We start from the raw sequence: 25998 nt of genomic DNA, 5'->3' as shown, positions 1-25998 counted from the left end.
TGATATATCACGCTCTACGTGCTAACGTATTGAGCACTGTGCTACGGAAGTATCAAAAGACAAATTTCTATGTATGTATGTATGTATGTTCTCACATAACCTACCTTGTGGAGACAAAAGTATGACTACACACCAGCACTCTGAGGACTGTCGTAATTGTGGGGACAAAAATCTGGACCCCACAACGTACATTCCTTCTTTTCCCTTAAAATCATCAATTCTAAACCTTCTACCCAGTTTCTCAAATGTCCCCACAATGTTGATGTAACAAATGTACGTGTACATTGTGGGGACATTTTTACAGCCATGACGTTTGCTCATCACCGGACCTCTGGGGACAAAATAAACACACAAGACATATTATCGCTTTTTCTCGCTGACTTAAATCATGTTTGAGATAATTCTTCAATCTTGCAAATCTCTTGTGATTATCAATTAAACAACAAGGTTAAATCACGTAAAATGGTAATAAAACTGAATTAAAATTTTAAATGTTACTGTAACTAGCAACGTATACGACTGTACTGAATTGCCCCTAAATAAGAGATTTTATGTATTTGTTACATTGAAAATTCGAACTCTTTCCTATTTCGCAACATTATTGGTGTAATAAGCTTATTTCCGGGATCATCAAAGTAGTTCATTTAGAAAATGATGTTTTAGGTAGAATGAAACTCGATTGATCATCTTATGGAGTTAAAAAATTTATAACTGCATTCCATCATTTTTGAGCGCAGTTTCTCAATAAGTATCTATATTTCACTAAGCAATAGACAGACAATTGTTGGGGGTGCATACAGGGATGTTTCAAGAAACTTTAGCTAGGGGGTGTAGAGCATTAAATTAACCTAAAAATCAGGTTTTTTAAAACTTAAGTTTAGACCGTGAGATTTGTACATTACAGATTGCCAATAACAGATTTTGAAGAAAGTCGTTTAGCCTTAGCTATGTGATTTCGCACAAAGTCTTTAACATTTTGCCATGTCCGATTCTTTAGGACTGCCCTTTCTGCGATAAGTTGGGTTGCGTCCGATTTTCCTGGCAAAACGGCTTTCTTAATCTTGTCAGCATAATGCTTTAACACCACAGACGATTCCTCTTTACCCCATCGACTCTGTTTGCCTACTCGCCTTTTCCCTGCATGCCCTAGGGGAAAATAACACATCTTTGTTGCGCTGTTTCTTGGATTTTGAAAGATCATAGATAAGGTATCATTGTTCTCTTTGATATAAGAATTATTACTGTTATAAGTGATATTTGTTGCTTTGGTTGGGGAAGGCATGGTTAACATATTTACGAACAATTCATCATTGCACGAAAATTCATCGCACAGACGCAATAACAATTGTATATTAAAATTAATATGCCAGTTTTTTTGGCAATTTAATCCCAGGCCAGCTTGAAATATGGTCATTGAGAATTGCAGATGAATGTGCCAAAGGCACAGTAATCATGGTTCAAATTGGTTTTTTTTAAATGAGGACCATGAAGCACATGAGCAAAGAGAAGGATTAACAATGACAAAAGCATTTTAGAATTCACACTTTTTACAAAGATTTTGCATTATGGTATTTTGTGTAGTGTCAACTTGCGTATAGAAAGCATTGTTTACTCTAAGGATTCTAATAAACCGGGAATTTCAAACACTTTGTGTAATAACATCAACCTTGTCGTTTAGATTGACAACTTTCTCAATGAAATAGAAAGTGATTCATTTGGCAAAAAAAATTATTTTCTCCAAAAAATAAAAATTCATAAACCATCTCTCATAACTTAAAATTTCATTTATGGGGGGGGGGGGGGGAAGGGTGTTCGTGGAAATGAAACTGAATAAATTTATAAGTGTCCCCCATTTGCTAGAAATCTAAGAGTATTTTACATGAAATTTTTACTTTTTATTTAAAATTCATCATCGCACAAAATAGAATAATGACTGCTGTTTAGCAGTTATTAAGCAGAGTTTATCAGTACTTTGAAAAAAGTGATGTGGATTGCAAATCTCACCATCCTCCTTTTCTGGCTCATTTTCCATATCAGCATCGATGTGCTCCCCAACACCACGGTTATCACCATCACTCTCTTCGTCACTGCTGACATCTGTTTGTTCCATTGGTAGATCTAATATAGGAAAGGAAATGTATGGGAGAGACCATAGATTTATATAGAGATTTGAATCAAAGAGAATTATTGCTTTTGTTGACAAGCTTTTTATACGGATAGGACAAAAGACATCCAGCCCACTATTGAAAACAGCTTTCCTGAATTCCTTTTGCCTCCTGAAGTCTACTTTTCACATATTTATACTTAGTATTGATATACTGGACCAAACAGATTTATTTGCATTAGCCAGTATAATGTGTGAGAAAAATATGCGTTGACAACCTTTACTTGTGAAAAGCATATTTCAGACAAGTGATAAAAAAGATTAAGTCTCTGATTAATCAACTGCAATGAGAAAGGATTGATGAGAATATCACTACGTGCAGAATGCGTGCACAATTTTCATTTGTGCAGAATGGCTTGTTTGTCAATAAAATTCCTTTGCCTAATGAAACCTTCCTTTTGTACCAGAGGGTTTCAGATAGGCACACAAATCACACAGCGTTCTAGCTCGACCAATTCACTTCACAGCAAAATTTCACTTTGGTCATTGTATGAAGTCATTAGGTGCTGCATCTTTTATGCCTAGTCAACCAATCAAGCTCTGAGCTGTTCAGATCAATGATCTGCGAAACTGTGGCAACATACTTGTGAAACTGAGTAACTTGAGCATCAAAAGCTAAGCTCCATCTTCTCTTAATGGCATAAGATTCCATGAAAATTTATGCTATTTCATATATATTGCAGCTTATTTAAAGGGGAGAAATAGTTGACCACCCCATGGTACGTATCATTGGTTTTCAGCATACTCAACAAACAAATGTTTTGACCTTTGCCTTCAACAGATAAGTGACAGAATCTACCTTGAATATCATCCTGGAACTCAGCAATTCTCTTTACATTGACGACACTAGACTGCAGTTCTTTTGAACTATCATCTATGATCAAACGATTTGACATTATTCTTAATCGAAACTCATTGGACCATCAACTGTAATTTGCAAGAGTTTTTTTGCTTCTGTTCAAAGTTGCTTCCATATATGCAAAGAGTGATAAATTCACAGTTTAATTGTACATAACATCTTCAAAACCTCTTGTTAAAACATTGCGTAGACTGCATGAACAATCCATATGGCAATTTGTGTGCATAACGCTTCAGAAATGTAATTATGACAACGTGGAAATCAGAGGGAGTTGAACCTTTTTTACAAATATTCTAATTTGGGAAAAAGTGGAAAACCTAAGCACTTGAGATCAAATAACATCACCTTTATTATTTTGTGGTGAAACTCCATGACTGCTTTCAGTGTCTTCCGAGTCTGACTCTTCTGTAGATGAATAGTCATATGTTGGATCATTGCTACCAATGAATCCTCAGGAATCCACAGATCGTCCTTTGATGTAAGATTTGAATCCATAAGTTGCAAAAAGACACAATCTGAAATTTCGATATTTCTTGTCAACTGAAGCTATCTGTTGTCCGAAAATGAGCATCATTTTAAAGCTACTACTTTTTATCAAATTCATAAATAAAAGAAGTACATAATGCTAGATTTCGTTACTTACATTCAGATTAGACTCTTTGGCTTCTCCTTCAACATCAGTACTTTCAACTTCCGGGAAATCTCCATGCAAACCTGAATCATCTTTTACCTCCATCTAAAATCAGAACAGATCAACCTATATTTTCTATACGTAGAAAAGAGAGGATCGTGTGAAAGATAATTAATTCACGAGTTGCTTATAGATTCGTGTCCAAGCAAAGCAAACAAATGAGCATGCAAACTCTGCATATTGTGTAAAGAGAGTAATATCAGTTCAAAACAGCAAGACAACCATTCAATTTCATTACAAATGGAGTTGTTACGTGGACTTTTTTATGTCTAGTGCAATAAAGTGGTAACATAAATCAATATATTAACAGCAAAGACATATAGCTTAGTTCAGTAACAAGGACACAGGTCTGGCAGTTACTCACATCTTCTAGAGGCTCTCCGATAGTTTCAAATTCAATTATTTTGAATCCAGTTTCTTCAACCTGTAATGATAAAACAATACTCTGAAAATTAGTAATGATATGAGATATCTTGTAATTTAATTAAATTCCCTCATCACTTGTTCTCCTTTCTAAAATAAATGAATTACAAGAGCTATTATTGCTAGCAAACGCAAAACCCTTACAATGCGTTTTGATAAAATTCACTTTCCACGAAAATTCATGTCATTCTAAAGCCTCATACAATCATATTCTACCCTCAATCTCAATTCCTTGTCAGAGATGCAGATGATCAGTGGCAAAGCCAAAGGTCGTGCCTGTCGTGCTCGGCACGACCATAAACTTCCAAAGGTAAGGTTTTCACATATTGGCAAAAAATTATTTTGCTCCGCGAAAAGTTTTCAAATATAGACAAAAATTAGTCGTATAATCGACAAATCGATCAAGCTTATCCCGCAGACATAAGTGAATTCTACTCGAATCGCCCAGGGCCCCTGGAATTATTTCATGAGCGGAGTAGAAATTCACAGGGTTTCATATTGGTCGTGCCCAAAATCTGGTACCTTGTGATTTGGTCGTGCCCAACAATAGAAGCTTCAATTGGACAGCCTATGTTTGGTCGTGCCCAAAAATAGAGAAAAACAATGCTAGTCGTGCCCTCAGAAATGAGCACGACCTCGTCATAATAATAATAATAGTTGAGGTACGATTTCCAGCGTTTGATTGGCTGAAGCTGGAGGAAATCAATCACGAGGTCGTGCCCGTTGCTGAAGGCAAGACTATGTGCACCCTGTTGGGGCCTACTTGTCAATACTGCAGGCATTTGTGGATGTTGGTGTGATATCAGGGTGATTTAAATGGTGCATGTAAATGTTCCAGTCCAATAAACCGTTGTAATTTATCAGGAAACTGGTTAACGACTGTGGAGAGATTGTTTCATAGTTATTTTTGACTCAGCCTATACGGAATCAATCCAATGGATCTTTTTGGTAGGCGAACAAGTTCTCATTCACTTAAACAGAATCAAGATCTTCAAATGTGCAAGATGCTATGCTATCTTATCTAGAAAATGGACAATAATTTGAATATCATCTGGATGTTTTTAACGTGATCAGAATGGAAAATATGGCAGTTTTCGCTCAGATTTGTACCAGAGAGACGCACACTGAACGGGATAAACTCAATCAATCAATCAATCAATAAAATAACCAATAATTATTTTGACAACAGTATACTTAGGTGTTCAAGACAAAAGTATTATGAACATTTGGGGCAAAATGTACATAAATATCTATTCATTTTACATTAGTTACGAGGTGTTTGATGTATTTTTGGAATAGAATCTTCCCAGTAGAAAGTTCTGAATTTTGAAAGTATTTATAGTAGAAAACCTCTTTGCAAATTAGCTCTACTGGAGTTTTACCCTCCTTAAAACACGTGAAAGGGAAAAAATGAAATAGCATTGATCAACCTGTTGATGATTTTGTTTATGTTTCTGATGATATGTTTTCAAGCTCAGCCTAGTGATTTTCTGATTTTTTCCCTTGCTTTCCATGTAATTTGGTTGTTTGCAGTTTCCTTGGGTGTGCATATATTTTCCTTAATATAGGTAACTTTCTCCATGAATTAGTCAGTTTGTCTTAAATAAGCAGGGTGATATAATCTTTAAGCTATTACACATACCCCCCTTAATTGTTTGCTCGAGAAACACTGTTGTCTGCAAACAACTCTCAGGCTCATGATTATTCTGTATTAGATTTGTGACCCCAGTCATCTGATCTCAGTATTTCAACCTAGCTGGACACTGAAGAAATTTATTGAACATTCTTCATTTGTGTATGCTGTCCTGTTTATTCATAAATTGTCATGATCTGTTTTTCAATGATTAATTTAATGCTGCTTTTCAATTGGAATTTTATTCAAACCTTAAAATGGTTATTTCATCTTATGCAACTTTCAAATATTGTCATACATGGTGTAGTTTATCATTATCTCATAAGGCATAACCTTAAATTAAGTATCTAATTGATTGGTGAATCTAATTGAGTGGTTTGGTTCAGCTTAACAAAGTGGCTACCTACAAATCTTTATGCAACAAACCTGATGAAAAAACAGGTATCAAGGATTTTAAAGAAAGATTGCCTTCATTCTGCCACTCACTATTTAGTGCTTTTTAACTGTGGCTAGATCAATAATGCTGCATGACAGTACTGTCTTCAGCAGATATTCTAATATTTCTGTTTCATCTGTTTCATTTGTCATCTAATTCTTGATACATGCCTTGCACTTCACAGTCAAGTTTGCCTTTAAAGCCAAACTTTTGCCTCTTTTTTGAATGAAATGCTAAATTTTATGTGTGCAAAACAAATAGTGCTTGCAATTATTATACATTTGAAATCTGAGTCCACAGGTGTATATTTTGGTCCCATTGTTGCAATAATTTGATAAAATTTTAGAAAAAGTTTTTTGTTCAAGCTTTATTATCCTGTGAACTGATATTTGGGTAAATAATACCAAAAATAAAAAAAAGTTGCCAGGAACCTCCATCACATTGGAAAGAAAATGAATTTTGAGTATCAGCCAGAGGCAGGGGAGACACAAAAACAGCTTTTATACTTTTAAATTTAGTTTGTTTCTGCCGTGTCAGAAAAGTAATGCAGTGCCATGCAACTGCTATATGAGCTCCTTAGATCACAGAAATATTTTTTTGGATAATATTGCGGAGGCGCATTTCTGTTGCGCAGTGGCCAATGGGCACGACCATCCATGGGAGTCCAGCTTCGCCACTGCAGATGATAGTATAAAAAACTCGATATATATAACTCTACTTTTGCCAAATAGCTAAAATTATCATTTATTGAGCGCCGATGATAACTATATCCTTTAGACTGCCAACAACGGCACAAATAGCAAAGTTTTCCTGTGAATGAAATATTTGCTCTTTATTTAATAGATCAATATAACATACATATAACCCCAGTGAGTAAGAACCCCCCTAAAAATGATATATAAAGATGACAATTAATACAAACAAATACGTGACATTATGCTTTATGCAAATAAACCGTTGAAATATCTTGTTCCAGGTTAAGTGTGTGTGTAATTTATATTCAAAAGAATAGATAAAAAGATCTCCTTAAAGTGTGTATTTACTATATGTAACAATAAATAGATAAAAACGTTATATTTCAAAAAATAGTGAGAAAGGCTGATGTCCCTGCAATGTGTGTATTTATTGTCTTTTTAAATAAATAGATATGAAAGACAAATGTTCCCATAAAGTGGGTATCTACTCAATATTAAAATAAATAGATAGAAAGGCTAATGTCCTGTGAAAATAAACGCAGCATTTAGTGAGAGGCCATAGGTAATTCTTGTAGATAAAATTGGAAATTGGCATTTTCATCCTAGATTTAGTTTCACCCTTTTTACTCAAAGCCCTTTAGCACACTACTGTCAATTACCTGCAGAGTTTCCAAAGGAAGAAGAGTATATTGGTCGATGTTCTTTTCATCAACACTATCATTAACTTAAGAATGTCACTCTCAGTAAAAGTAATTTTTTTAAAGGATTGCTAGAAACTAACTTACAGTGCTTGAAATTATTGGCATTCATTTGAGGCTAGAATTGAGCCCCCCAATATTTGTCAAACTGTAGTATGTTTTCTTTAATAACAGTGTACTGAACGAGAAGAAAAACAATGGGCAGTCCACCCTCACCCCCCCCCCCCCCCCCAATATGAATTTCATTCATGGACCCACGTGGCAGGAAAGCTGCCCTGTATCGGCTATTTTTAACCTGACATAAGACATTATTTTTACAGTTGGGTGGGTGAACTGCCAATCCCCTTTACTCCTTCAAGTGTCGCCTTTTTTGGTTGCAGGTTAGTAAAGATCACATCAGCTAGTACAGGTCCTAAAAACACAAGAATACTATATGCCGATTTGAGGCATTGTGCATGTTGTTTGCCTTTAAACCTTGTAATATTTTATGTCTGTCATGCTGTCTAAGATGCATTACTTTCAACAATAGATATTGCCCCCTCGCATTTGAGAATCAATGTAAATTACAACCTTCGTTTACATAGATTTTTTTCCATTTTCAAAATTTCTGTTAGTTTTAAATTTGGTATCATTATCTGCCTTGAAAGTTCGGAAAGTTCGAAAAATTGATGTTCTCTTCCAGAAAACCTTTACCGTAACCTTATGATCTGTCAATATCTTGTGTCGTCTGGTAAATAACTTTGCTTTTTGTTTGGAGGGTCCACGGACTCCGTGATCTTGTCCAAAACGTCTCTAAATTTAGCTGGTAGGCTTAAAACCTACCAGAGCATTTGTGCTTACCCCCACCAAAACACCCAATCTTTTACACTTTGTCCAATCAAGTCCAGCCAATTTTGATGAAGATATCTCTCTGTCTAGAATACCTTGCCCCTTTTTAAAAGAAAGGCATCCGAGTTGAGAAAGGGAATGACAAAACGGATATTTTGAATTTTATATTCCCTCGTAAAAATTTTTTGTAGAAAATTAAGGGCAAGGGTGGATGGGCCTGGGATACGATCGTATTTCGTGTCAGTCTGCCACAATATTGACCTTGCCTGTCTGACCTGCACTGCTGAGAATTCCTTTTCAGGTCTAAAGGCTGGGTTACACAATCACTTTTTACCATCACTTTATTCGATATTGGACCAAGAAGCTAAAATGTGATCGTGTAACATACTAAAATTGTCCATTTTCTCTGCAGAATTAAATGGGCCAGGTGCAGACTAAAATCGAGTTCATCACTTTTTTTCAAAGGCGCCAACAAATTCTGATGTCACATAATGTTTTGATGAGAAGGAAACAGCCTAGAGTTTCAAGAAAAGAAAAAAAAGACGTGTATTGTGTTCAGAAACATAATTATTAGCAGAAAACGAATAGGAATAATGATTTTGAGTAGATTGAAGAGCAGCACCTTGCAGTAAAATAAATGCAGTTTAATAAAATGCACTCATTGTTTATAAGAAACCCACTATAAGAAACCATTACTCGAAAATGACTCGTTTGTGATAAAATCACAAAAAGTCTCAAATAAATCAGTAAAATCACGCAAAAACTCGCAAAAATCAATCGAATTCACACAAAATCACAGAAATATTGAAATGGATCACAACAAATCTCTTACACTTTTTCAGGAGTAATATGCCCCTCGCCTTTTTTCTATAAATTCCAAAGTTTCAGTTGTTTTTCAAGACTTGCTTTGCCCAAAACAAATGAACAAGTTGTTTCTTATTCAGAATATTGATTGGGAACTGTTTAAATTTAGAATGAATTTCCAACAGAGATACTACAATTTTGCTACAGAAGATTTAAAATAATTAAAAAAATTGAAACTAATTGTAAAAATATAATTTCAAAAAAAGGTTCCAATTATGTACTGCAGTTCTTTCAATCTGTAGAAGAAGTAAATTTTTATCAAATTTTCTGCGCATGAAGCAAGATACAATACAAAATGAGGCAATTCATGCTTAGGTGCAAGATGCAGAAGAGAAAGGGGAGTACCACACAAAAGCTTCAATTGTAGCAGGCAAGAAAAAAATCTTTTTGTAGAAAAGCTCTTGCTCTCCTTTGGCAATACTTAAATCGCTGATATCAAGCAAAACAGATCAAATATCAATTTCCAGATTCTCACTTATCATTGACCTCATTTGATATATATTGTCAATATTCTGTACAGACAGCAGGAACAACAGGAAATGTTGATAAATGAAAAAGGTAATAAACTAAAAGAATATTAGTTTTAAAAAAGAGCCAATTAAGGAAATTACCAATCTTTGGTGCCCTATACTATTTAAATTCGAAAAAGTTGGATCAATATTTTCCATTTTGACACTATTGACTGTATTTTTGACATATAAATGAACGTTTCAAACCTCAATTATTTCAAAATTGACCTCAATTTCTTCAGAGAGGGCAGCAAACATGACCTGACTGTCATTATTGATGACAGTGCCATCCTCAAGAGTCATGTCTACCACGGCTCCCTGATGTCTAAGCGCACTTTTTCCTAGAGAAAAATGAAAATGTTGAGTTTATGCCTAAACTTCTGCTGCTTAACATGAGAGGCATATCACTTTTCTTAAAAAGTTTATGAGATTTAATAAAGCAATAGGATTATTGGGGATTGTTCACGGGTTTTTCTTGATAACCAACCAAAGGATTTCTCCCAAAGGTTTACAAAATTTCTACGGAGTGATAAGCCCCTTGGCTTACCATGCATTCTGCAAAAAGAGCCTGTAACCTATTCTAACAAACTAAAATAAGGACGGTCAACGTGACGTCACGATTACATGTCACGTGACATCCGGATGCTACTGGTGGGCAAAACAACAACATTCGCCATCAGCTTAGTAAGGAAACTGAAGCGTATCGCATTTTTTTCGTTGTTTATTCGTTAGATTTCTCGAGTTTCCAGTTATTTTCCCGAGAGGACAGTTCTCTATTCGTTTAATATCAAAATGGTTAATAGCTGTATCATCATCGGTTGCGTAAATCGTCAAGAAAAGGGATCATGTCTGAGTTTTTGTCGTTTGCCGAAAGATCCTGAACGCAGAAGGCTTTGGCTTGCTGCAATTCGCAGGAAAAATTAAAATCCTCCATTGGAAAGTGATGTTAGAGTATGTGGAATACATTTTATCAACAGTAAGTTATTTCTTTATTGGCTGACTAGTAGAACCCTGAACCATATCGACTCATGGGAATCTTATTTAACGAGCAGAGAAATATAAACCAGAGGAGTGTCAGAAAAGACGCATCTTTACTTTTGCATGTATGGACGACATTATCACATCGTTAGACAATGATCACTACACTACAAGGGCTTATACTGTGACAAGAATTATGAAAAAGATGTTATCGTAAAGTAGATGTTATCAACCAGCTGCAGCCTTTTAAACTAAGTTCACTGTAGTGGAATCCTTCTCTAGAAAAAATTTGGAAATTCGAAAAGTAGTGGAATACTTTCTCTAGAAAAAACTTTTTGTGGGTTGAAGTTTAGATAAAAATAAATATGTAAGGGGTTGGGGCAAAAGTGTCCATGGTGTAGAAATTTTGAAAAATTAATTTCCAGGAGGTGTCTATTAGATTTTAAGTGTTAAGGATGTTGATGTTGTATTGAATTCATAACTTAAAGGTCAATCAAATAATAGTATTGTTTAAATTTTGTATTATCCAGGTACAGCATCAGGGGAAAAATGTAGTCCTGATTATGTTCCTACGCTGAATCTTGGGTATGGAATAGATGCAGCATCATCTTCAGCATCAAACCAAATGAGATATGAAAGAGGTTTAAAGAGAGATTCTGCAAAAAAGAGCAATAATCAAGGAAATGAAAAATCCTTTATGGAACCATTGCCATCATGTTCATCCGATTCTTATGACAGTATAGGGGGATCATTTCAAATAACGGAGAGCTTGGTAACATATTTTGATGAAGAAATTGCAGAAGCTAATAAGGATGAGCGTTGCATAACAGAAATAGAGAGGTTGGAGGAGAAACTCAAGAGTCTAACTTTGGAATTAAGTTATGTACGAAAAGAAAGAGATGGTTTAAAAGAGCAGCTGAAGTTATCAAAGTTTTGCTTCCATGTTGTAAATACAGACGAAAAAGTTCAATTTTATACAGGTTTACCATCATTGGCTTGCTTCATATGGCTTTTTGATTTTGTCTCCCCTGTTTTGCCAAATTCTGCTGTTTTGGATTCAAAAGATATCCTGCTATTAATTTTCATGAAGTTGCGTTTGAATCTCCTGAATCAGGACCTTGCTTTTCACTTCCAAGTCAGTAAAGGGACTGTTTCTAATATCCTGAATGCCGGTCTTCCAGTTATTGCAAGCAAAGTAGCAGGTTTCATTCACTGGCCAAACAAAGAGGATGTATTGCGAACACTTCTGAAACCATTCAAGAAAAGCTATCCACGTTGCAGGGTAATAATCAACTGCACAGAGATCTTTATAGACCGTCCAGGAAATCTTGAGGCTAGGTAATTAACTTGGTCAAATTATAAGCACAATAACACCTTGAAAGTTTTAATAGGTATTTCACCAACAGGTGCTATTATTTTTGTATCAAGGGCATATGGTGGAAGAGTCTCAGACAAGGTTATTACACAGAGGAGTGGATTTTTGGATTTGCTAGAATATGGCGATCAGGTCTTGGCAGACAGAGGTTTTCTGGTTGAAGATGATATCGCAACTCGCAGTGCATCTTTGATTATACCGTCATTTACAAAAGGCAAAAGCCAGCTGAGCCAAAAAGAAGTAGAAATAAGTAAAAGAATTGCTAGAGTCAGAATTCATGTTGAAAGGGCAATTGGACGCATCAAGAATTTCAGAATTCTTAGTACACCTATGCAATTGAACATGGTGCCAAATTTTGACAACATAATGACAATCTGTTCTGCCATAACTAACCTGCATCCAAAGCTTGTTAAGTAAATGTCAATGCCCAATCTTCATATACCGTAAATCCTTGAATTAGCCCTTAAGAGAATAGGGGATTGTTTATTTTTAACATTTTTGGTGGGGGCTTATTTGAGGGGGGGGGGGCTTATATGAGGGGGGCTTATAAAATTATTGTGGACATTAATAAGACATTATTAAAAGACCTCATTCATTTTAGTAGGAATATCTTATGAGCTTATTCAGTCAAGACTCTTTCCTGGTTTTGATGTTCTGAAATGATTGCTAAGTGGATGGTATTGCATAGAGCAGCCATGGAATTAATCATTTTGTCTATAGAAATTACAAGGTGAGCAACTTTATTGATGTGGTAAGCAGTTCTGGCAGAACCATTCTTTTCTTGGTTCTCTTCTAATGTCCACACACTTGTAATGGAATTTCCCTATTGTGTAGTTTTCTCCAGCACATACAATCATTTTCCCATATGCTTTCTTCCTACAAATACACCACAATTCATCACTACTAGCCAATTCTTTCTGTTTTGAATAAATGGTTTTTGTGACAATTTCAGGAAGCACGTGGTTGAAGAAAAAAACCTCAGATGCTGAAACCAAGTTTCTGTTGAAGCAGTTATTGAAATAAACTCTTTGAATATGCTTTTCAATATCTGTGCAAACAACAAAATCACAGTACTGTACTTGAAGGACAAACATTTGAAATTGTATTTGAGCCATGTATCAATGGTTTTGCTTTAAGGAGAGAGCACTATCAAGGCAGAAAGTAAGGTCTTCATCAGCAGCATTTTGAATGGCTTTCTCCTTGTTTTTGAAAGACCATTGTATCTCCAAAATCCCTCTACCACAACAAGAACAAGAAACAATACCATCAGGACTTGCACCGAGAAAAGGCTTTGACTGACATACATAAAACCCACTTTCTCGACAACTGAAATTTTGGTGAAGTGATCTCATCTGGTTGGCATACCAGTCCCTGGCAACTGGCTCATTGTTAACACCATACTTGACTGCAGGGATTGAGGACAGATCATTGCTGGAGTTTGAAACATGATGTTTGAAACAAGGTTGGAGGGATCTGTTGTAGTTAATCGATGGGCAACATCATACACTTTTGAAGCAGTTATTCTTCCCTCTCTATGTTTATGCCATAGTTTACATCTCGATTGTCCCCTTGTTTGTTTCTCAAGCATCTCAATCTGCTCGCCTGTAACATGGTATCTCATCCAGACTGTCTTGACATACCTATCCAACTCCTCATCTTGTATGTCAGAAAATGGCTCTTCATACCATGAAGCAAGCAGTGGGGGAAAAACATCTTCTATTTCATCTTCGGATGCAGTATCAGTGTCACTGTCAAGCTTTGGAATTATGGAGAACAGGCAAGCATCTGGACATATTCCCTTGTAATTGGTCAACAGTAGGAAGAGGATCTGATCCACTTGGGCTATAAGTCTTGCGAGTGCTCTTATGTGCACCTTTAAACAACTCCATCTTTTCTTCAATAGTACTTGGCTGCACCTAGAAATGCAATAAGGTAATTTTATAACTTGATAACATTGTATCTTAACATTATCTATTGTAATTTTGTATAAGAACAAGATCTACAATCCATGCCAAAAATAAACGGAACACCTGTTTCAAACAAAACAAATGATTTAATGATTTACCAAAGTACTTGGCTGCACCTAGAAATACAATAAGGTAATTTCAAAGGGTATGAAATATGTCCCTCTCCAAAAAACAATGTTGTCTAGGGACTACCCTTGCAGTCCCCTCCCCTCCCCACTTGAGCAGCAATATGACTGCATGTTTCACCAAGCCTAGAAGAAAAGACTCAATATGCATAATGTCTTTGAGATTACACTAGAGTCTGAATAAACGCTATCAAAAAGAGTTTTTTGCATGTTTAGTACGTAAGTCTTACCCTGACATACATGTACAATGAGCACAGTATATTGCTCCAGTTTTCTTGACAACACAAACCCAAGGTTGATGTAACGCTCCGGAGACTCGCTGGGAAGGCATTACTTTCGCCTTTAAAAAGCAGTACGGACTTCCATTGTCCACATTATGCATGTAAACAGTCTGAACCTGTCCGCTAACAACATATCTATGTAAAATAAAAAAGGAGATATAAATGCTAAGTAGTTGTGCCAAAAAACATCAACACACGGGCCTAAATAAATATATGTAGTCTACAGGCTTAGAATTGAAGCATCTAAAAAGAGAACCATATTATAATATTTAAATCTAAACTTACTCATATGCATCAAGTGATTTGTAAGCCTTCAACTCTTCGCTGGTGAAACTTCCTGGTGTGTGAATTAAGTACACATAGATATCGCCAAAAGTTAGATCGGGCCAGTCACTTGGGCTTTCAGACCAACCATGAAGCAATGCATATGGATCTGGTAGGCTCTCCGCACCCTCCGAAAACGTCAGCTTCTCGTTATAACGCTGTTTCGCAACAGAATCGAGCGATTTGTAATAAAGAGACATGCTTTTCCTTATAGATTCAGTAGCCATTGTTGCTCTTTTGCCCACCAGCGCGATGCGCATGCGTGAAATATCGATTTGTTTTTGTTTTGATGACCAAGCCTATACAAATTGAATAAACTAACAGTGGCACTGGAACGCGTATGTCAAACATTTGGATGCATTTTCTATCTTATTGACTGACAGTGAAAAAACATCGGTAAAATGGAAAAAATGCTCTGTTAACTGCCAACTGGAACCAAGGCTCTGAGGTTATTATATTTTCCTTGCTTAATCCTTCTGAATTAAATTCTAGTCAGATGGGGATGAGTGTCAATACACTCATTTTTATAAGAAACGGTAGGCTCAATTTTGCGAAAGTTAAGAAATAACCCTACCCAAATTGAAAAAGCTAAGAAACTTTTATGATTAGCATTTTTTTCAAGTTGACACTCGAAACAGTCTTGAAATTGAACATCACTGTATATTGCAATTCTACACTTGACATGTAGTTTGCATTCATTCTCAGCAAATTGCAAACTTTAGAAGTTTCCATTAAAAAATTTGTTTTGACTTCAACTTGACAGCGATGAAGTTCAATGAGCTTAACTCTTTACAGATCTCAACAGAGTTAGTGATGCTAGGAAAACAAAATTCTTTGATCATTTTTTCTTGGTTTATCTTTGTATGTGAGTGAACTATTACTTTGGAAGCACATTTACTTTACTTTGGAAGCACGCTTAAAAAATTCATTACCCATGAAATTTAAGAATCAAGTAAGGAACTTTTAATAGCAAAATAGCCAGAAAATTTAAGAAACTGCCTAAGAGCACAGTACCTTTGTTTCTTATAAAAAATACGTCCACCTATGTATGAAAGTTTTTCTTAAATTTTCCTGTTTTCAACTTGAATCAGATTAATAAACATATCAATCCATTAATGTTATGTACCAGATCAAAATCAATAATCCAAGTTCATATAGCGGGTAAAAGAATACTTCATATAGTTCAGCAGCTCTCACCTTTCTCCCTTAGCTCCTCTACACTGTCTGCCTCCACCAGGGCAGTGACCCTCCTACTTCCTCCCTTGTTTGAGAAGCATACCCAAATCCAAGTCATCTGAGAAAAAAGAGGCTCATCATTCACAAGCAACGAAATTATAGAAAGAAGGTATAGCGAACATTAAATTTACCCAGAATAGTAATATTTTACAATGAAGAGCGATTCAGCAGTTTTTTTGTGGTAGTAGACGTCTTACCTCTATCACTTTTGGTTCGAACTAAAGCAAGTTTCAATTCGACCACCTCCACACTGTTAACAAATGAAGTGTTAATATACCTGTTGTTTTCTGAGCGCCAAAAGCTAAGACTCAAGCAAAGAAACGTGAATGAGTCTCGCCAATAAAAAGCTCAAACATGATATAAAGAAAATTATAACATCCTGTCGACTTTGTCACACCTCATCAGAATGACCTGATGGCTGTCTCAATTCAATGTAAATTTGTAGAATTTGCACTGAATACGCTTCCACTTATAGTATAGTCACAACTTTGCTATAAACTTGCATGTTTGCCACCCACAATAGTGAGAGTTACAAATTTCCTGCTGTTCCCAAATATTAATGAACTTGTTCCCTAATAAATAAGGCCCGGCGATGGTCAGTGGCGAAGACAACAGCCAATGCTTTATCTCTGTGGCCAGGAAAATGCCGATTGGGGGGGGGGGGGGTGGGCAAATGTTTGCAAACTTTAAGAAAGTTGGTCATGCAGCTGAAACCTTAGCATTAATAAGAAAGTATGACCAAATCTCAACCTATAATTCATTCATTTTATTGGTCATGGTTGGTCATAGTCAACTTTCTTTTTGTAATACACTCTTTTTTTAAGAACAACACGTGCATCAAAAATGGTCAAAAGTTAAATACAAATAAAGATCAGGCTGACGCTGAGCTTATGTGAAATGCAATTTTGAGCAATGTTTCATCTAAAAAACGAGGACTTTTAGCAGTGGGGGACTGGCAACCATTTGACCTACCGGGAAAAGCGGCCAAAAGGGCACCAGGAAAGGAAACGAGGAATTGGGGGAAGGCCCCCAGAAAATTTTTTTAAATCACCCTATTTTTCATCTAGCGAGAAACTATCTTCCAAGATTTTACAAAGAAAGAAACTACTCTGGCCTAGGAGACGAGATTCTTTTCAATTAAAATCGATCTCGAAATCTTTAGAAATTTGACGAAATACATGACCTCATTCTCATAAATTTTCGAAATCTTTGCAGCATATATTTGAAAAAAGTAAAGGGGTGCCTCAGCCCCCGCTATCCTAATGACTGTGTTGCTCCTGCCTCTACACTAGAGTAACAAATCATTTACAAAAGATATGATGCCAGTTCATCAGCGTGCAGAACTATGATCAGGTATTGAACATATGCATAAAACTGTCGACATGTCCAAAAAGTATTTAATAACATATCTTGGACAAATGGATTTTTAGAGACCCTGCTGCCGTTCATTTTCCGCAAATTGATGATTTTGCAGATTGAAGGCTCCTTCTGTATGAGAAACTGTGCGTAGACATGGTAAAAAGGATAAAGAATTTCTTAAGAAAACGCACAGTCTCTATTCTGGAACAAAAGTTTGAAGGAAGATTGGAATACTTTAATAGATAGTTGTTAATTTGAAACCAGTTTTTTTTCAAAACAGCCGGTTTAATTTTCCATTAAGTTTTAAAAAAGGTTCGTACATGAGGGCATGAATTCTCAACAACTTCCGTATAAAGTTGTTTAAAAAGTTGTAAAGATTTTTGGCTCCAATAAGTCATAATTTCTTTTGGGCACAAAATTTCTGGTTGTAACGTACAAAAAGCAAAGAATAAGAGCAATGAATGGCCCATCATATTTTTTATTTAGATGCACTATTGGCCATCTTTTCGTGCATGAAATCATGAAGTCTGAACTTTTTATGGGTGATTTTGTGAATAAAGATTCCATGTAAAGCGCAAAACATGAGTTTTTCTTACTCTTCTTACATGAAAAAGCATTAACAATCCGTGAATTTGTTAACGAAATTTCGAATGGTAATTTCAAAAATTGCCTCAATGTTGTGCATAATAAACCAAAAATAGTTAAACCCAGCAGCATAGCCAGGGAGGCAAGGGGAGGGTGATTGCTCCCCAATGTTAAAAAATTTGATGTTTTCCTTGCGGCTAATTTTGGCTCATGTGGCTGTTTTTGGCCAGTTGCACCCAGAATCCCATTCTTATTTTCCTCCGTTTTATAATAACCTGTGCTGCCTTAGGTGAAACTCACGCGTTAAGCATTAATATTCACAAGTATTACACTATTCTTGACTTTAAAAAGAGATCGCCATGTTTCAGGCTTGGGATAGGAGCTAGAATAGGCATGACAAAGACATACCCCTAAGCAATCGTGTTAGATCTGTCCGGGTCCGATGGTTGACTAAACCCAGCCCTTTAGAACATCAAACTCTACTTGTACAATACACTGGCATGTTATCTATATTTTAAACTGTACATCAACCATTTCCATAGATATAGGGAGTAGATCAACAACATTTAAGGCTGGGTACTAACAAAACGACAAAGTGTGGCAATGTTCCACCTGTTCATGGTGGCCTTGATTATGAGTGAAAGTCAATTGACAAGATGATAGATTGACCTGACTAGAGCCAGTGGGATGGCAATTAAGCAAATATGACAGAACGCACAAATGTTTTATAAAATTGTTTATATGTATGGTAAGAAAATGCATAGAAATTCTGCACAAAATTCAAGACCGAGAAAGACTAAGGATAGGGAATGAAATCTAGATACCTTAATATTAACTGGCGACCACAATCAAAGAAAGTAAACCTTGCTGCAAGTGTAGCTGATGCCAATCTGGTCTCCACGCTGCAAATAAAAGGTAATGATATCCATATCTTGACCGTGTACACTTTTAGCTTTCCAGTCTCAAAGACACAACAAAAAAGCCAATGAATTAAACAAAAAGAAGTTTGTAGGAGACAAAAATCGAGTCAGGATCATTTAGAGCTTTTAGATAAAAGCACACTTTTATAAACCAAAATTTGCTGATTTCAATGTTATATGTTGAGTCGAATTTGTTCTTGCAGACTTATGTTAACATTTAGGTTGAATGTCCTGTTTTCACATTTTTAACTTTGACAAAGACTGCATTAAGCCCCAGTCAAACGATGCAACATTTTACCTAACATTTCACTTAACATAAAGTTCAGTGAAATGTTAGATCATTTGATCACCATGTTCAGTGAACAAAATTCATGTTGGGTGTTGTTCAGAGAAATTTCTTCGGGATAAAAAACCGCCCAACATTTCACTGAACATTTCTTTTGTTCTCAAATGTTCAGTGAAATGTTGGGTCGATTGACCACATCACCCAACATTTCACTGAACATTTCGGTCAGCGCATGTGTTGTTGACTACATTTCATTGTACGGGAAGACAGATTCTGAACAACAAATATGGCTCGCAGCAGTGATAATTCGTCCGAAAAATTCGACGAAAGTTTTTTATATCTTGATGAACTGGGACAATCGAATACTGAAAAGAACTCATCAAGATCTACAATTGACACCGAGTAGGATGTGGATGTCAGTGCAGGAGAAAGTGGGGTAGAAGACCAACTTAGACCAACGAAGTGATGACGATGATCGTGGCATAAAAATGATGCAGAAGTTGCTATTGGAAGCTAAAAATGCATCAAAAAAACGAGGAAATGGTATCATGAAGAGAAATTATACAGAGGTGGGAAATAAGGGCAAAAAGAAATCCAAGTCTTTGAAAAGAAAGTCAGTTGAGCCAGCCACAAAGAGATGGGATAACGAAGAAGCCAACTAGCTCATCCACTTGTTCGAGGAAAGGCCATGTCTGTGGGATGTAGATGATAAAACGTACCACATAAGGGAGAAGAGAGAGAAGTCGTAATAAGAAATTGAAGAAAAGCTTCAAATAGCTGTTGCTGATGTCAAGAGCAAGATAATGTCCCTAAGAACACAACTTGGTAGGAAGATGGCCAAAGTTTCACAAACAAAATCTGGGCAAAGCACAAATGAACTTTACAAACCCAGTTGGGTATTTTGGGACAGACTGTAGTTTCTTCGCCCTGTCATGCAGCCAGGAAAAAGCAAGGATAATTTGCAGTCTTATCAGGATGAAGACCGTTTCTCTGAAAGTGAAAATAAAGTTGTTGTGCAAAAAAAGTTGCTAAGAAATCAAGAGAAGAGAAGTGGCAAGATTTTTTTGAAACATGTGTCAATGTTCCCAAAGATCCCATTGCCAGAACAGATATGTCTCAACAATGCAGTTTCTCTTTATATATTGCAGAGAGACTTAGAAAATTTAACAATAGGACAAGAACCATTGCTGAAAAACCCAATGATGTTCTTTTTGAGTTAGAAATGAATGATGACAACTCATTTAACGTAGAGTACTATCAACAACAATATGCCAGAAACCAAAACAATGGACAATATAATTATTTAACAATGCTTCAACAGTGACAGTTGTTGAAAATTAATATCAAATCACCTGGCTACCACTCATGATGGTGCCCAAATGTAAAATCACAGAAACATCTTTTTCGCTGCTTGAATTTTTATCAGTGACATTTGTAAAAAAAACTAATCCTTGCAAATTACTGGATTATCTTTGAAATTGTTTGATTCTGTTTCTTTTCAAATTGTGTTTCTTTTCAAATTGAAATTTCACGGAAAATTATGAAAACAAAGAGTTTGAATTAAAACCCTGTTCCAAATTCAAACGACAAGATTCTAAAGCAAAGGCTGTGCACAAAACATAGTTTATAACAAATACATTACTGTATTTTGGAATACAATTTAAAAGTTCATTTTGATATAACAGGTCTGCTTATAAAGCATGTTCAGTACTTAGTTCACTCAACATATGTTCCATTGCCACTCGATTGCACCTTCATTAAAGAAATAATTTATTAATCTCTCCCAAACTTGCTTTGCATCAGAGCTTGAATTGTGACCAGTGTTCGGTATTTCCAAAGGGTATAATGATTCTGTGAGATGGTTATTGTACAGTCTTGCAAGGAATATGTCTACAGATTAACTTTCTCTGTCAATTAAATCTGATGGGCAGTATTTTTTGAGGCACTTTGCCTAAGGTAGTTGTGGATACACTATGTACCTAGGGTAAGAATCTCAATAGACTTTGGGGCAACAGAATCACAGATCGGAACACACGCCAACGGTTTGCAATGATACCAAAAAGATTTTCTGATATCCTTCTTGCTCGACTATGTCTGTAGTTGTAAACCCTCTGCTCATCGTCTAATGCTGATTGGGGATATGGCTTCATTAAATAGGGCTTTAATGCAAACGCATCATCACCAACAAACATATAGGGAACCTCAATGGTTCCATGGGGGAAGACGTGATGCTTCTGGAAAAGAAACCTTTCCATTTTCAATGTCTTTTTACAAACCACATTTTCCCCACATCCCTCCATCTGAAGCTCTACCATTTGTGCCAACATCAGCATATAGACATTCATAATCAGGACCAGCAATTGCCATGAGGACAATGGAATGTGTGTGTTTATAATTGTAGAACTTAGAATCTGCACCAGGAGGTGGTTGCATAACCATCAATAGCGCCAATGCAGTGTGGATATTGCCATCTCTCTTCAAACTTTGCTGCAATCTCAAACCATTCTTAGATTGTTGAAGGAACCTTTAAATATGTAGACTGCATATTTTTTAAGAATGTATGAAATTTAAGAATGTATTATTTAATAATGTATGAAATGGCAGCTTTTGATATTCTGAATTGAAATGCCATTGATCTATAGGTTTCTCCAGTTGCTAAAAATCTGAGAGTCAATGTGAGTCTTTCTTTGGCGCTGATAGCTTTATTCCCACTGTTAGATACAATATCAGAGAGAGACAGTGACTTTTGGTTTCTATTAAAACAGCAAGCGAATGAGGACGGAACTCAATACAGGGAATTATATACTAGCAAAACGGGGGTATGCTCCTAACACCACCACCTACCTGTTGCGGAGTGATGTCCTTTTCAATAAAGTTCAGTAACTTCGTGAAATCTTCGTGCAAAATTCGCATCGTTTCCTAGTAGCTTGCAGTGTCTTCAGTGGCAAGCTCCCTTACGATATTGTTGAAGTAGCCCTTCTCTGTCCTTCTTTTTACCCATTCTCTGGTCTTTTCTCTCTTCCAGTGTCGCTGGTTTTCCTCTTCTTCTTCTTCTGCTAAATTGGCAATGGCTAAAGCAGCGATTGCTTTGCGTTTCAATTGCTTTTAAAGAAACTGCGCCATGTTTGTTGCAATAAAGCAAATTTTTGTTGTGTTTACAAATTTTGGCGCGCATGTGCTGTGCAGAATGCTCCTGCGTTGCAAACTATAGTGCAGGGGTCATAAAATGTTCAGTCAAATGTTCAGAGAAATGTTGGATCATTTGACCACCCCAGCACTGAACATCATTAAACATGAAATCAGATGTTTAGTTAAATGTTTGGTGAAATGTTGTATCGTTGGACCAGGGCTTTATCTGTGGCTCAGAAAAGATTGCAAACACCAAAGCAGTTGGTGGCTAGTGAACTTATGCTTTGTTTTTATATGATCGCAAAGATCGCCAGCAATGCAAAGGTTGCACAAACTCGTGACCAGCAATTCTCAGATATCATTGCATCGCATGGTTTCCTTTAATCACAATGATTGCACATACTTCAAACCTTGGCACCAAATTTCGAAATAGCAGAAGCAGACGACAATGAAATGTCTCCTGGTGTGGGCAGTCTTTTCTCACTTTTCAGGTCCTTTGCACTTTGTGATGGAGATGCGACACCTACTTTGTGTAATTGGTGAAAGAGAGGGGCAGTGGGGGTGAATGACTCGGCCTTGGGGGATGGCTTGAAAGCACCACCCGATAGCTCAGTGGCAAAGCACTTGACGTACAGGGTCAGGGGTGGTGAGTTTGAGCCTCTCTCAGGTTGGTTATTTTCCCACTCAATCTATTAATTGTCTTCAAAAGAGAAGAGCCTCACCTTGTTACTTCAAAGAAAGGTATGAGATTTAAGACTTCAAACATTTGTTAAGAGATTTAAAAGTGCGAATTAGGATATGCTTTTGCTGCAAGCATCATTGAAAATCTTGTTTGAATTATTTATTATCAGAAACATAAGAATTGAAAGAACCTGTAGAAATGCAAACTGTGACTTGCTGCCAATATCGTAACCGCCTTTCAAATAGCTGGCTTAGCAGAGGTTCTACAAGAATTGCAACCATGAATACGAACTTACAACCATGCATTATTTTGTTCGATTTCTGTAATTTCAGAACATTTAACAAGAAGTGAAAATGGCAAGTCCTTCACACTCAAGCTCCCGCGTACAAGTGTTTGTATCAAAAGACTGAGTTATTTAATTATTCTTTATTATGAATTTTATCCGAAAATAGAATTTAATCTGCAAAGAAAAGTTTGCTGTAATGCCACTGATACTCGAGAATACCATCTTTAGCTTTTTTGTAATTTGAACAATTATAATTCTTCTCGCCTACCTTGCTTATACCATATCTTTACCCAGCATAAAATGTCGGTTTTTTATCCCTCTGTAAATCTACCTTCTTTCTACATTGTAAAATATTTAGGTTTGTTATTAGGTTTGTTGTTATTTAGGGACAGCACAACTCTCCTCGCAAACGGGCACTGGAGATGCACTCTTTGAGGATAGGCAGGGTCACCATAAATACACAATGGCTGGCCTGTTGGTGAAAACGGGTATCTTTCAAGCTGGTCAAACAAACCAGACATTCCTAATATCCCACTGTCATGCCGCCTTCCTTCAACTGGTCCAAATAGGTTGACAATAAGGCCATTAGGTGCAACAACAGACTGGAATTTCAGGGCATATACTCGTTTATGTCCATTGTGAACAACTCTTTGGTTTTCTTTAGGTCTACCAATTGGACAAACCAGCAATTGTCTAGACTCCTTACCAGATGTCCGTGAGTATGAGCAATAAAGTCAATTAATTTATCGAAGATCAGACACAACTGAGAAACTGGCCTACCAAACCTTAGAACCAAGACTGCATATCAACTAGGGTATGACAAATGTCTAAGGCAAGTGCACAGTGCTTCTACAGAATTCGTGCATTTGAGAACCTCACAGGGAGATGCAATGCAAGGGCGAGACAATAAATATCATCCTTCTTCAACCGAAAATCCACCAAACATTCACTCTCATCCATGTCCTCCAGAACAAAACAATCGTAATTCCGGTATGGCAGCATACCGTGAACGTTATTTCTCCTGTTGGCAACATCAAAAATTAGAACCTCTTCAGCATTCAAAAGTCCTGCAGCATGCAGCATAATTAGGTCGTCCGCCATTTTTGATACAAATTTGATTTTGGCGCCAAAGCTACGTACTACAAACTAGGTCGTGATTCCTAACATGTTTTGTGACTACGGGGAGACAAAACTAGTGCACAGACCTCTTTGACTAGCCGTAGTGACCTACGTAGTGGATCGTAAACTCTCTAATATTAAATCAGAATGTTTTATTTATGTTTCATGTTACTTCAGGAACTCTATTGCATCAAACGAAAGAGATTTCAACTCAAATGAAAACAAACTACCAAGAAAGATAAAAAGGTATATTAAACCTTCCAGTCATTATTCGTTGCTGTACATTTCTGTTATTATTTTCATTCATGACAGCAGAAAGAAGATATTAATTTGTGAAGAAATTTTACGCAATATATGATTTATTTATACAGGCTGAATGAACAATTGAAGAAAATTGAATCAAATGAAAATATTCAAAAAGAGGAAGCTGTCAAACCCACAATTTATCGCCACCATGCGTTTACTAGAGGGGGAGAAAAGAGAAAATTTCCTACAAAAGCTGCATCTCTTATCTATGGAACATCATCTTCAGGTAATGCTAAAGGAAAGACACTCGAGTATGTATGCTTTCTAAGTAGAAGATCAAAATCCTCTCTTACTCAGGGCCCCTGATGAAGGTGGGCCCTCTCACCTTTTTGCCAAACAATGGAGTTTTTTGAAAACCTTTTGTTATGATTGTTATACTTTCTCTTGGCCTCTCCACTTTCCAACCTTTCCAACCCATGTAACTGTTACTTTGAATGATGGTTAGCTCCAGACATGGAAGATAGGTGTTTGCATGATTCTTCTTCTCTTTCTTTTCAGCTGGACAAAAGCAAGCTGTTCGGCTGGCAAGACAAGTGAATAAACAGACAAGAAGGATAAAGAACGAGCTTGCCAAGTATTGAGCTTTCGCTTTTGAAAGAGCATATGATGATCTCTGCAAAATGTATCACCTTTTTGGAAGCAGAGGATCCAAATTCTTCCTTGTTCAACAGATTAAGAGCAGATGAATCGAAGTCCGTTGATAGCATCCCATTTTCTACGAAAAGACGCATCATTAAATTGACTGACCTTATGACTAGATGAGACAAAGAAGAAGCCTTCCTAAGACAGGAATGTCAAACTCTCCTGGAATCAAAACTCTCCTGCGTTTCTTTAATGCTAGAGAGAATCAAATTATTGGCTGAAACAGGCGACGCTTTTTCAGTTGGATTTTAGGCTCTGTTGAAACGCCATATAGACAGGACATATAGCTTGACAATTTGACATTTAAGCTAATGTTTACTTTCTCGACGGATTCTGGTAGTAGGGAGTTCAGGCTTTCATAATCTGCCAGGTGAATTTTAGGAAAATGCCTGGATGTCACGTGACTGATGACGTCATTTAACGGTAAAAAATCAGACAAAATCATCGTTAGCTCCTCACTGAAGGGTTATTTTTAACGCAACTTACATATTTTGACTCATCTCATTGCAAGCTTTCAAATTTTATATATTTAAGCAAGATTTGCCGACATAAGTATTTTCATTATGACGTCATAACAAATTTTGCATGACGTCATCAA

General features: G+C 36.4%; 3 protein-coding genes, 2 long non-coding RNA genes and 1 pseudogene across 8 annotated transcripts; 3 read left to right on the top strand and 3 right to left on the bottom strand.

The window, feature by feature from the left end:
* Window positions 1-69: 69 nt before the first annotated feature.
* Window positions 70-4770, bottom strand: LOC135681426 (uncharacterized). Of its 3 annotated transcripts, XM_089111515.1 has the most exons (5): window positions 4079-4770; window positions 3667-3759; window positions 3369-3494; window positions 2005-2118; window positions 979-1146 (listed from the first exon to the last, which is right to left on the bottom strand). In XM_089111515.1, the coding sequence occupies exons 2-5, from the start codon at window positions 3757-3759 to the stop codon at window positions 1123-1125; spliced, it is 357 nt and encodes a 118-aa protein (XP_088967641.1). In that variant the 5' UTR covers window positions 4079-4770; the 3' UTR covers window positions 979-1122. The 3 variants fall into 3 exon arrangements, with proteins under 3 accessions (XP_088967642.1, XP_088967641.1, XP_088967640.1); XM_089111516.1 differs by lacking the exon at window positions 4079-4770 and having other exon boundaries at window positions 70-1146; window positions 3369-3538; XM_089111514.1 differs by lacking the exon at window positions 979-1146 and having other exon boundaries at window positions 1781-2118; window positions 4079-4193.
* Window positions 4771-6690: 1920 nt separating this feature from the next.
* LOC135694145 (uncharacterized) lies at window positions 6691-20159 on the bottom strand. 2 transcript variants are annotated; one of them, XR_016144295.1, is made up of 4 exons: window positions 16284-20159; window positions 16048-16144; window positions 10008-10141; window positions 6691-9527 (listed from the first exon to the last, which is right to left on the bottom strand). It is a non-coding gene; the product is annotated as an uncharacterized LOC135694145 (long non-coding RNA). The 2 variants fall into 2 exon arrangements; XR_016144296.1 differs by having other exon boundaries at window positions 18855-20159.
* On the top strand, window positions 10139-12615 carry LOC148959115 (uncharacterized). Its single transcript, XM_089111123.1, has 3 exons — window positions 10139-10722; window positions 11309-11980; window positions 12125-12615. The coding sequence occupies exons 1-3, from the start codon at window positions 10593-10595 to the stop codon at window positions 12568-12570; spliced, it is 1248 nt and encodes a 415-aa protein (XP_088967249.1). The 5' UTR covers window positions 10139-10592; the 3' UTR covers window positions 12571-12615.
* LOC148959114 (uncharacterized) lies at window positions 13392-16304 on the bottom strand. The gene is made up of 3 exons (XM_089111122.1): window positions 14812-16304; window positions 14535-14661; window positions 13392-14152 (listed from the first exon to the last, which is right to left on the bottom strand). Exons 1-3 carry the CDS (start codon window positions 15108-15110, stop codon window positions 13502-13504), a joined length of 1077 nt encoding a protein of 358 aa, XP_088967248.1. The 5' UTR covers window positions 15111-16304; the 3' UTR covers window positions 13392-13501.
* LOC148959113 (uncharacterized) lies at window positions 19725-20560 on the top strand (annotated as a pseudogene).
* A 4246-nt stretch (window positions 20561-24806) lies between these two features.
* LOC135693754 (uncharacterized) lies at window positions 24807-25375 on the top strand. Its single transcript, XR_016144298.1, has 2 exons — window positions 24807-24984; window positions 25257-25375. It is a non-coding gene; the product is annotated as an uncharacterized LOC135693754 (long non-coding RNA).
* Window positions 25376-25998: the final 623 nt, after the last annotated feature.

This window comes from Rhopilema esculentum, chromosome 11 (assembly GCF_057945365.1).
Source record: "Rhopilema esculentum isolate cy_ngs chromosome 11, ASM5794536v1, whole genome shotgun sequence".
Taxonomy (NCBI): Eukaryota; Metazoa; Cnidaria; class Scyphozoa; order Rhizostomeae; family Rhizostomatidae; genus Rhopilema; species Rhopilema esculentum.
Note: the sequence above shows the minus strand (reverse complement) of the source record. Positions and strands in the feature narration are given on the sequence as shown.